Source organism: Mchenga conophoros, linkage group LG3 (assembly GCF_057382185.1).
Source record: "Mchenga conophoros isolate Kocher_MC1m ecotype Shallow Benthic linkage group LG3, M_conophoros_male_GT1.1, whole genome shotgun sequence".
Lineage (NCBI taxonomy): Eukaryota > Metazoa > Chordata > Actinopteri > Cichliformes > Cichlidae > Mchenga > Mchenga conophoros.
The window spans coordinates 50897559-50909585 of NC_140528.1; the positions used below are offsets into that span (position 1 = coordinate 50897559).

General features: G+C 40.6%; 1 protein-coding gene and 1 long non-coding RNA gene across 2 annotated transcripts; both read right to left on the minus strand.

Annotated features, from left to right (window-relative positions):
- Positions 1 to 2818: 2818 nt before the first annotated feature.
- LOC146579276 (uncharacterized) lies at positions 2819 to 9647 on the minus strand. Its single transcript, XR_014890525.1, has 3 exons — positions 9378 to 9647; positions 3981 to 4123; positions 2819 to 3032 (listed from the first exon to the last, which is right to left on the minus strand). It is a non-coding gene; the product is annotated as an uncharacterized LOC146579276 (long non-coding RNA).
- On the minus strand, positions 4149 to 8033 carry LOC146579277 (tripartite motif-containing protein 16-like). Its single transcript, XM_085263156.1, has one exon. The coding sequence runs from the start codon at positions 7990 to 7992 to the stop codon at positions 6319 to 6321; it is 1674 nt and encodes a 557-aa protein (XP_085119282.1). The 5' UTR covers positions 7993 to 8033; the 3' UTR covers positions 4149 to 6318.
- Positions 9648 to 12027: the final 2380 nt, after the last annotated feature.

Genomic DNA, 12027 nt, shown 5'->3' on the forward strand with positions numbered 1-12027 from the left:
ATTCTAACAAGCAAAAAGTATTAAAGTGATGTTTACGTTGTGTATTTCAGACGGTGAGATGCAGAACCTGCAGGCCACAGGAGAAATGTAGTTTTCTGTAGTTGTTCAGTATCTAGAGGATACGTGTCAAACTCGAGGCCCGTGGGCCACATCCAGCCCAGCGTACATTTATATGCCTGCAAGATCCTTTTTATATAGATTCATTCATTCATATTGTTATTCATGGCTCGGCAAAATGAAGCGCTAATGAGACAAAAGCTACAGATTCAATAATTCAGAGTGTCAATCAAGTCCAGTTTCTGTTCTGTGTCAGGGTCTGGGTCTGCGACCCATCTTTTTGATTTCTTTTTATAGTTTTTTCTTCTCTCCCATGATAATGAACATATGTTAAGTTCTGGTGTTGATCATCATTTAGGTTTTAGCTGAGTTTCATCATGGTTTAGATTTTCTTCTATGGCCTTGTCTGTTCTTGTTCACAGCATTATGCGGTCTGTCTTTTACTTTCAGTATGCTTGTGTTTAAGTCTCCCTTGTTGGTTCGTCAAGCTTGCTGTGTGTGTGCGTGTTTAGTGTCACTTTCCCTGTGGTGTCTGCTGTTTCCTCATGTGTTTCCACTTTCCCTAATCTCCTTTGTGTGTATTTAGTCTGTGTGCCTTCTTTCTTTGTCGGATCGTCTGTGTTACCTCCTTCCATGTAGTCATAGTTCTCATACAGAAAGTAGAAGAGCTAGTGTTAGGGTTAACTCTAACGGTAACCCAGATATTGGCAAATGTGAGCTTGAGTAGAAATACGGTCGGGTTTGTGAGATGACCACTGATTTAAGAACACAGTCATGTGAAAGAAGCAAATACTTTATAGCATACTGTCTTGCTGTGGATAAAAGTACAGACATGATGGACATTACACAGCTGGCCATCTTCATCCATGAACTGAACTCCAATATGCCCGTTTCAGAGGAAATATTGGACATTAAATCGATGCAACGACAGGAAAAGACATGTTTGAACACTTATGACGGTTATTAGAAGTTATTCTTTATTCTAAGTCTATTTATTCTGAAACAATATTCCTGTCTGTTTTTATTCATATTTATGTTCAAAAAACATTGTTTTAGTGTTTTCAATAAATGCTTACCCTGTTTGGCCCTCAACCTAAAGTGTGCTTTGAGTTTTGGCCCCCTGTACAATTAAGTTTGACACCTCTGATCTAGAGCAGCTGCATCCTTCACAGCCTTTGTGATACGGACTCTCCCTGGTGACCAGAAACAAGAGTCCTTCACCAGTCCTGTAAACCAATTGCAAATAATTTTGGATCCACCTCCACCCGAAAATCAACAACTGCAAGGCATAGCATACTGGGGGGCAAGCAAAAAGAAGTCAACTAGTACTGCATTGCCAGTGGCACATATTCAGACTTCAGTGGCAAAAGCACCATTTTCCATTTTAATTCATCAACTAATACAAGATGCATGTGTTTAGACAGATTTGAAAGAAACAACAAGGCATGTTTAGTCCAGCGGGAAGCTGAAAGGGCATTACAGTTTTCAAAGACCTGACACGGTGCTTTGACAACTTGGCAATCATGTCAAATATTTGTCACTATAAGAATTTCCCCCCCTACATTACATAAGATAAGATAAAACTTTATTAATCTCTCGGGTGGGTTCCTCTGCGAAATTCTGTAAAGATCGGCCCCCAAACAGGGACTTGAACCCTGGACCCTTAGATTAAAAGTCTGATGCTCTAGCGACTGAGCTATCCAGGCTCAATAATTGCTTATTAATGTAATAGTCTGAGTCTGCAATGTATAAGTAGCCATAGTCAGCCAAGTCATAATGAAAGCAACAAACAACTCATGTTTTGATGAAACTGCAAACCCTCCTGGTCAATAATCACATAAGCTGTACATGCAGGAAGCAAAGACTGATAAAGGAGCAGGCACAACATTCAGACAAATCCAAGACATAATGAAATGAACCACAATAACTGTGTGTGCATAAATCAGGTGTCAGTGAACACGTAACGATCACAGATCTTTAGAACCACAGCCAGATAACATTTTTCCCCAAATAAATGTGTAGATTTTAGCTAAATATATATTATAGAATCAACACCATGGGCATTTCAGATGTCACACAGGTGGTTGGTTGTTACACTCTGGAAATGTGAGTGTTATGGACCCTCTGTGTGTGCGTGGGGTTAAAATGATGCCACCTTAAAATGAAACTGAGAATAATTAACACGAAAATGTTGTATCGAAAGGGGAAAAAATGAAACTGAAAAAAAGGTGAATTGAAACCGTAAAATGTGCGAATAAATTTATTTTCTATTATTAACTAAGTTTTGAAACCTACATCTTTGTGTTTTTTTTGCTTACATCTTTTTTTCCAATTTCAGTTTGCTGGCAATGTTGCTGTACGAATGAGTATTACGGCCACATTAAGAGAAACTATTATAGATAACATTGAAAATAAAGTTTCAATTTTGAGATTAAAATCCTAATTCAATTGAGAAAAAAGTCCAGATGTGGAGATTACAGTTGTTTCAAGACAAACTGCAACAGTTGCTGTACCCTCTGAGTTAATGTAATTGTGCTTCCGTTTAGTCTCCATGCAGGAAATGATTTCTCTTTTAGCACACAAACACAGTGTGGTGATCAGCAATAGGTGAAAAGATGGTGTGGAAAGCTGCATCTCATCAAAAAAACACACCAAATGAAATCGAGGGTTACAGCATGAGGAAGGAAGTAATGAAGTACAAATACTTTGTTACTGTAATGATGTCACCGTTCACTGAGGACTCACACGCAGGACTCTTCACTTTGAGGAGAAATAGTTTATTACACCAGGTATGTGTACAGACAGTGCAGGGAATTGTGCTATATACAAGTGTGACGGGGTCCAGGCTCCAGGAAATCCAAGGTGGGGAGGACAGGGAAAGCTTCTCTTCGCTCACTCACTGCTCGCTATAGCCACTCTCCAATCATTCACAACTAAGGATCTGCTCCGGGAAAACAGGGCCACGTCCAGGGGAACTAAACACAGAGTGTACACATTAGAATGAAGGCACAGAAATAGCAAGAGTCTAATGCTAAGAGACCTTTAGGAGACCTTCATTACTTTAGGTTTAACACCTTTAAGGGGAGTTATTATTTTGTCACTGCGAGCCTCAAATCAAACTGCTTTGAGATTAAACAGTAACACATGGAATTCATTCCTGTTGGTGTATTTATCACCAGCAATATCACAGAAAAAGAAGTAAAAGTGGCAAAACTATGTGTCATAGTCAGGGCTTAAAGTGTTTCCTTTTTCTTGCTTTTGGCCCAACGACTGATTGTAAAGCTCACATGTAAGTCTTCATGTTTTTAAATCAGATATTGGTTCTGTACATGTGACATTATGTTTTTTCATATCCTGAAACGTGCTGCTAAACAAACTGAGGCACTGTGCTATTTAAAGGTTGCAGGTTAGTGCAGGATAAACAGGTTAGTTTGCTGCAGAACAGTGTGTGACTGCTGCACAGTGGCTGTGGTTTCATGCTCAGAGTTTGGTTACATCAAGTGTAGCAGAGATGAATTTGCAGTTAAGATTCACTGAATTTCACCTTCATACCAGCTGAATAGTGTCTAATAAAAAGAGCATAAACAGTTTACTGTCAGTGTAGAGGATGGAAAGCAGTTCAACTCATAAAACATCTGCTGACATCTGGTTGAATTCACTTGTGTAAATCCACAAAGAGCAGCAGGTCAGCTGATCACAGCCTGTCCATTCAGAAAATCTACTGGAGCTCTCAGCAGTAATTATACTGAGTCGTGAATGTTTTCCCCACACTGAGCTGTTGCAACTGATTTTAGGGTTCCTCCACCTGCTGAATCCACTTTAACCCCTGACTGCTCATTTTCCTGTTTAGAGACAAAGTGACCTTCTACGATGTAGGCAACAAAAAATAGAGCCTTTTTCCTAGTGTAAGTCCAGAAACTCACCTCAGACATGTTGTTCTTTCCTCACTCCACCGCAATCCTGGAGAAACGCCCCTCTCTGTAGCTTTGCTTCAGCATTTAATAGTGAGTGAGTCCTGCTCCCATGTCATTCCCTCCATGTCTCGCCTCGACCTTCATGATCCCTGCTATAAATCAAGTTTTCATTCAAATCAAACAAACATGTACTGAGTCAGCTTTTGGCTCCAACCTCTTTACACCGGCTGCTTGGCCTTGACAGCACAAGGTCCTGGACCACGTTTACACGTCTTCATAAGTTAACAGATGTGAAGTATTTTCACATACGGTCCTTAAAGCTTCTGTTAAAACGTTCCACAAAACTTGGTTTAATCAATGTGTGATATTAAACTGAACCTTCAGCTGATGGAAATGTTTATTATTAAACTCCTCGCCTTCATCTATTTGAAGTTTAACAGGTACACATCCTTCACTCAGAACATCCTGAAAAGCAGATGCAACAGATGCTGCTGCCTTGGTTTGAAGACACCTGCATGCATACTTGGAAAATCCATCTGTACATGTCAGTAAGTGTCTCACATTATCATTATCTGCTCAATATTCACCCATATCAGCCAAATCAGCCTCAAACTGTTTGTCAGTTCCACTAATCAAAACTCTGTATCTGGGGAAAAGTCTACTTGCTGGTTAATAACAAAGAAATAAACTGTTGGTAGATCCACTTTTTACAACGAATCATCCATCAATAAAAATCTAACTCAGTTCCAAAACAACAAATTCAACATTCATATAAAAAATCCAGCCCAGCAGGGATCAAACAGCTGATCAAACACCAGGGTTGGACACAGACTTTCTAATCTGACATCACAAAGTTATTCTGAAGCTGTAAATCTAATTAAAAACTCCCCAAAACTACTAAGAGAAAACCCTTAAAAGGTTCAATGATAGAAGAAAAATCCTTTACATGTAAAATCAACAGAGGTTCCTGATAAACAGACTAATAAATGAAGAATAACTGAACAGTTTCTGTGTCATGAGTGAAATTTCAGTGAGTATGAATCATCTCCAGGAAGTAAAAAGGGTTGGAGCTCAGCATCAGTCAGAAGAGGAAGATGAGGTGATGAAGAAGAGAGCGTTCAGTGGAAAAAGGCCAGTGAGTTCATGTAAATGCTGCTTCTGCTGTAAGAAACAGACCTAAAAGTGAACAAATGCTTCATGATTCTCATTTCTATCCATCATTTTGAACACTGGCTATAAATGTGTTCACATCATTATTGTGTGATTTGGTTTCTTCACGTGTCTCCTTCAGTGCAAATAAAGGACTGTTAGAGTGTGTGCTGTGTGTTTGTCTGAAGCATGACAATCCTTTCCAACAAGTATTTCCAGCTGTTTGTCTCCACTCTGCACTTTAGTCTTTCTTCCTGTCATGTCTGTGTTTGTCCACCAGGTGTCTCCCTCAGCTCATTTTCTCCAAATCAGAAGCTTCAGATTTGTGGAGACGCTCTGCCTGCCAGACACAGCTCAGGGCAAGAAACATGTATATCCTCCACAATATACAGGCCTGTGTTATTTAGTTCAACAGTCCCCAACCTTTTTGTGTGTCACCGACCGGCTATTAAGGTGTTGTTGATAAATACAACAAAATAAAACCAGTATCGGTACAAAAAAATGTTTTCTTCTCTTGCTGCCTGGTCTGTCTGGGGCCCGGGGGTTGGGGAACACTGATTTGGTTTTTTATATTTAAATGTATAAATAAGTGAGTGTGATCAAGCTTTTCATCTCAAAAAGACATTAAATGTCATCACTGTAGATACAATAATAATAATAATAATAATAATAATGATAATATAATATCAAAAACCTCAAGGATTAATTTTTTTGTTGCATTTTAAAAGTTCAAAGCTCAAAGACATTAAGTTTACAGTCATATATGATCAAGAAAATCAACAATCTTCACATTTCAGAAACTGGAAGCAGCTTTAAATGTGACTAAAATAATGATAAAACAATCAATTCTCTAATCATTGACTAACTGATGAATCACTGCAGCTCCAATATATTGTTGCATTTGACAACCCACTACAGCAACTACAGAATAAAAGCACTAACCAGACTGATGACAGATTTCAAACATGCTGAATATGAAGAGTAGTATCATTTAAACTCACATGATTATCAGCCATAAGAACAAATTCAGATTTATATTGATGTAAGGTATATAAATGTAAGTACAGTTTGAATTAGTGCAATATTATTTTCACACATCAATGGACCACTGAACTTCTCAGCTTCTAAAATGTAAAGCCTCATTTAGAAACTACACAAGTACATATAATGGTCAGGGATCAACATGAACCTGTCTTCTCTATTTGACTTTAATCAACTCTGCAGTGGCTCCAAGTCCACAAAGAAAAAGTCCAGCATAGAGCGGCTGAGTGAATGTGGTCTGGACTCTGTGGAGGAGAGTCATGGTTTCAGAGACGCTGTAGAAAGACAGAATACCTGCTCTGTGATCCAGGTACACTCCTACTCTGGAGGGCCGAGGATCTGAGAGGACAGTTCGGACATCGTTGTGAATAAATATATAACCGTTTGTGTAACAATATAATGCCCAAGACTTGTCATTGTATCCAAATCCACATTCACAGCCCCCCCCTGCTCTGCTGATATTCTTGTATGCGACTGCTACACCAACTTCTCCCCCTCTCCACTCCACCTCCCAGTAACAACGTCCAGTCAGACTCTCTCTACTCAGGACCTGAGACCATCCAGTGAATCTGTCTGGATGATGACAATAAGACTGTTGTTGTTCTGTTCTTGTTACTTTTCTGTTCCCTTCAGATAATAACAGATATGCGTTTGCTGTGTTTGGATCCAGTGTGATTTCATGTGAATATTTTAAGAATCCAGCTCTGGTCTTTGGCTCAGGTGGTGACAGTAAAACATCCACTTCAGTGACTGTCAGTGAGATGTTTGTCCATTCCTCTCTCAGAATGTCCTGTAGTTTATCTCTGGTCTCTGACACAGCTGCTGTCACATCCTCAAAGTAGCTCAGAGGACGAATATTGATGCTGGATGAGTGTGTAGACTCACTGAGTGCTGACAGTGAGGGGTAGTTGTGTAGAAACTGGTTGTGATCCTCTGTGTGTGAGAGCTGCTCCAGCTCGCCGTCTTTCCTCTTCAGCTCAGCGATCTCCTGCTCCAGCTTCTCCTGAAGCTCTTTGACTCGACTCACTTCAGTTTCCTGCTGGGATCTGACCTGCTGCTTCACATCAGAGCTTCTTTTCTGGAGGAGACGGATCAGCTCAGTGAACATCTTCTCACTGTCCTCCACTGCTTTATCAGCAGAGCCATTGATGGCCTCCACCTCCTGTTGAAGCAGCTTCACATCTTTCTCTCGCTCCTGGATTCTCTGCTGGATGTTTAGTCGTCTCACCTCGAGCTCCTTCTGCTTCTCAGTCCTTTCTGCTGCAGCTGGGACTGTTTCATGGCCTTTATGTTCATCCATCGTGCAGAGATAACAGATACTCTGCTGATCAGTACGACAGAAAATCTTCATCACCTCATCATGACGAGAGCAGATGTTCTCCTGGAGCTTCTTGGAGGGGGCCACCAGCTTGTGTTTTTCAAAGGCAGGAGACTCCAGATGAAGCTGTATGTGTTTCTCACAGTAGGAGATCAGACACACCAGACAGGACTTGATGGCTTTCAGCTTCCTCCCAGTGCAGACATCACAGGCCACATCTTCAGGTCCAGCATAGCAGTGATCAGCTGGAGCAGCTTGGAGTCCAGTCTTCTTCAGCTGCTCCACTAAAGCTGCTAACATGGTGTTTTTCTCCAGGACAGGCCTCGGTATGAAAGTCTTCCTACACTGAGGGCAGCTGTGGATTCCCTTCCTGTCCTCTTCATCCCAGAAACTTTTAACACAGTTCCTGCAGTAGCTGTGTCCACAGGTTGTAGTCACCGGATCCTTCAGTAGATCCAAACAGATGGAACAAGAGAAGGTTTCTCGGTCCAGCTGAACTCCTTTCTGTGCCATTTCTCCTCTCAGTGTCAGTGACTGTGTGAGTTTCACTTCCTTATAACTGAAACTAGTCTGAGCTCTGATCTCAACAACATGTTTCTGCAGTGAATGGAGCCTGTCAGCTCTTACACGTCACCACATGTTGGTTACACCCATCTTCAAAGTGCAGATCTGAAGGGGAGGGAACGAGGAAACACGTGGACAGAGAGGAGGTGCTGTGTTTAAGAGCAGGAAGAAGAGGGAGGTTATCAGGCTGTGCTTCACTCCAGGAAGAGGAGCAGTTAGAGAGTGAAACTGTGTGTTTAACCCTTTTTATTTACTGCTTCTTCTATAAAAATAATTTTTAAAAATCCAGCTTTAATGAACACTGGACAGAAATGTCTCAGGTAACAATAACCGTCAGAACAGCAGAGGCTGCTGACCTAATCAAAGCATATGTGGAGAGCAGGGTTAGGTTAGCAGACATATGCTGGTTGCTTTTATTTATTTATTTATTGCTTTTATAGGCAGTAATCGATGTTGCTGTAACAGGATGAGAACTAGATAAATGCCACTGCATTGCTTTGAACAGTCAGCAGAGTCTGCACATATAATTACAGATATTCCTGCAAAAAGTTAATTACTCAAAAGAATCTTGCATTTTAGTTTTGCATTTATAACAGCTGCTGCAACAGAAATAACCATGTTCTTTACATTAAAATAGCAACAAACCTTTCTGGAACAACTTTCAAGGTTCATGGCGAAGACAAAGATCTAATGACATGAAGACTCCAGTGAAACTTAAAGTATTAGGAACCAGTTTTAATGCGTGACCAACACATTTCCCCCTGTGGCCTTCACCAGGGTCATTGCTAAATACCCTTGTGATTGTGAAAAGACTACTGGTCAAGTCAAAAAGGAGTGTATGGTAAAATGACCAATGACCATGTGACAAGATCAAGCAAGCATTTTTCTGATGTGTTCACCGCTCAATGGTTTGTTGTCATATTGAACAAAATATTAGGTTCTCTTTGTATATTACACTCAGGCATCAGGAAAGAGTGGTAACTAGTTCATAGTTTTTAGCTAATGACATGTCAATCACAAGACATTGCTCAGAAAACGTGCAGATTCTCAGCTAGATCCACCTTCCACTCTTTACTTACAGTTTCACAACAGCAAACAAACACACAAATAAGTTGAAGTAATTGTTTCCTGTATGACTTCACTGGTCTCGCATCAGTAAGGACTTTTGCTCCTTGTTGCTTGAGTTCATTGAGGTGGTGAGCATACATTTATCCCCAGACATGTCCATGTACACAAACATTAAACAACTTCTTTCTGACTTGTTTCACACTTTTGCACCACTTCAGAGGAATCCCCTTAACCTCAAATCACTGTTTTCTTAAGGTATGACTTACCTTCACAGCTGTGTGGATTACGCATCATGTCACAGAAGGTCCACAAGCATAGATGCACGTGTGTGTTCATGTCTGTAAGCTATTATTGTTTCATCTCACTGAAAGCACAAATGCCATCCTCTCTCTCTCTATTTTTATATGAGGATGGGGTGGACAAAATAACAGGAACACCTCACAACAGTGATGGCGCTGAGTTGCAAAGCTGCCTGAGCTGCATTAGAGACTGCGCTGGTGTTATTCACCTATAACGTGCTACAGTTCGTGCTTCCCTGTGTGTGTCGCTTACAAGAAGGTCAACAAACACACCGCAGTGCTGCAGGCAGAACATACATAATCAATCAGCCCTCAGTGCAAGCTACAAAAATAAAATATGGGACACACACACACACACACACACACACACACACACACACACACACACAGTCATGTTTTCATATCCTTCCCTAGATGTTTATCCTAACACTAACCCAGTGCTTCCCAAAAACGGTGCCGTGGCACACAGGTGTGCCGTAGAAGATTATCTGGTTCCACCTGATTAGTACTCCAAGTGACCGCAGTGAGTAACAGGCAGAACAATTACATTGTCTTCCACTAGAGGGCGGTACAACCACCTGTTCTAATTAAGTTGGTTGTCAAACAGAAGAAGATATTACATAATAGTCATGCTGTCAGAACACAGCACATAATAGCAATAGATAAATATTTGAAGAGAAAAAGCAGTCAGTCTGGGTCCTGGAGAAAATTCCAGCCCACATGAAGGCCGTCATGAGTGGTGGTCAGAAGAAAGCAAAAAGGTATACTGGGGACAAACTGAGCCTATTTTACTAAGATAAATTATCAAAATGCTTTTTGAGACATTTTTGTTTGGTGGTTCGCTGTTTGATTTTTCTAATGTGAAATATGTGCCGTGGCTCCAAAAGGTTGGGAAACACTGGTCTAACCTATTTTCTGTGCCCATAAGGGCTGTTGGTCCCCACAAGTATGGTAAACTTCCAATTCTTGGTCCCCACACAGGTATGTAAACATGGTACACACACACACACTTTTTCCTAGGGGTACATGTGTGTGCATTTAGCCGTATTACTATTTTAGTGGGGACTTTTCTATGTCGTCACCCTTTGGGGACACAAAAACAGGCCCCTGTAATATAAATCATTAAATCATAGGATGGAGCCTGAGTTTAACTCTGTCTTTTAGTAGATCTCCAACTTTAATTTGTCATGTAAATATCACAGAATTCAGTCTTAAGGCGATTAATTAGTTACTTTAATTATCTGGATACAAATTATAGCACTATGTTGGGCTGGTGTTCTGACTCCAGAGTGGATAAGCAGAAGATGGATAGATGACTTCTTCAGTCTCAGCTGAAGCCTCCACGGCTTTTCATTTGCTTTCTTTTATTTACCTTTTCCTTACTTTGCATCCTATTCTGTTTTATAACCTCTTTGTCCTTATTTACTTTATTTTTCTTCTTTCCTCTTTTGTTTCTTTTTATCCTTCACATTAATGTACTTTTGTTTCTTCATCTTATTCCACTTTCCTTTGTCTTCGGTGTTTCCATCATTCCTGCTTCCACCTTCATTTACTTAGCTTGTCTTCATGTGTTTTTCTCTTTGCTTTATTTCCTTCCTCACTTGTCCTTCCCTATATTTCATTTGTTTCTCCTCTTTGAATTGTTTTTCTTTCCTTCATCTTTCTTTTGTATCCTAATCAATGTTTTCCTTCCTTCCATTTCTGCCTCTTCTGTTTCCTCTTCCCCTCTGCCACTTTCCTCCCTTCATTTCCTTCGTCTTTTCTTCTTTCCCATCTTTGGTCTTTCTGGTTCATTTTTTTCACTCTTCAGCTGGTTTTGCTCTCTTTGTTTGGGATTTTGCAGTCGTCTGCCTGTTGTTGTGTCGGCTGGCGGTACATTATCAGGCTACTACAAACACACATCAAACTCTACACACACTTTCACGCTGCACCTTTCATTTCCAGCAGGTTGTAAAAATAGAAAGCCCATAAAATCTGACTCTTTCATGTTGGAGCATTAGGCAGGAAGAAAACCATCCACATGTGCAGAGCACTGATGAGCAGCAGCACGGACCTGCTGCACAGCTTAGATTAAATCATTAATTTTATCAATGAAGCTCAGAGAAAAGGAAAAAAACACCTACATGCTTCAGTTTTCCTCGTACGGGGTGTTGCAGCCAGTTCTGGTTGCATAATATTATCTGCTCTCCTACAAACTCCCACATACTGAAGCAGAAAGCTCGGTGCGAGGCTCAGACAGGAGATGTGTGGGAAGACAGAGATTCAAAGTCAGAGTTCGTCTCATCCTGGTTGAGAATAAATAAGCTTCCTTTAAACGGATTCTGAGTGTAGTAGAGTCTACTCCAAGACGCTGCTAAAATAAACTCGACTCATTAAAGTCTGGGTTTCCGCTGCTTTAATGAAGCGCAGTTTCTACATTCCTCCACGGAGATCAGATTCAGTCTCGTACCAGTGAAGTTGGTCCGAAAAACCTCAAGCTGACGTTAGAGCTCGCTACATTTCCAAGTTCAACGTGGCTTTACGTTCACTTCCATCTATCAGTCTCTTCTCCTTCCTTTCTCATATTTTTCCTTTTACTCTCTTCTTTCATCTTTTCCTTCCTTTCTTCCTCCTCTCC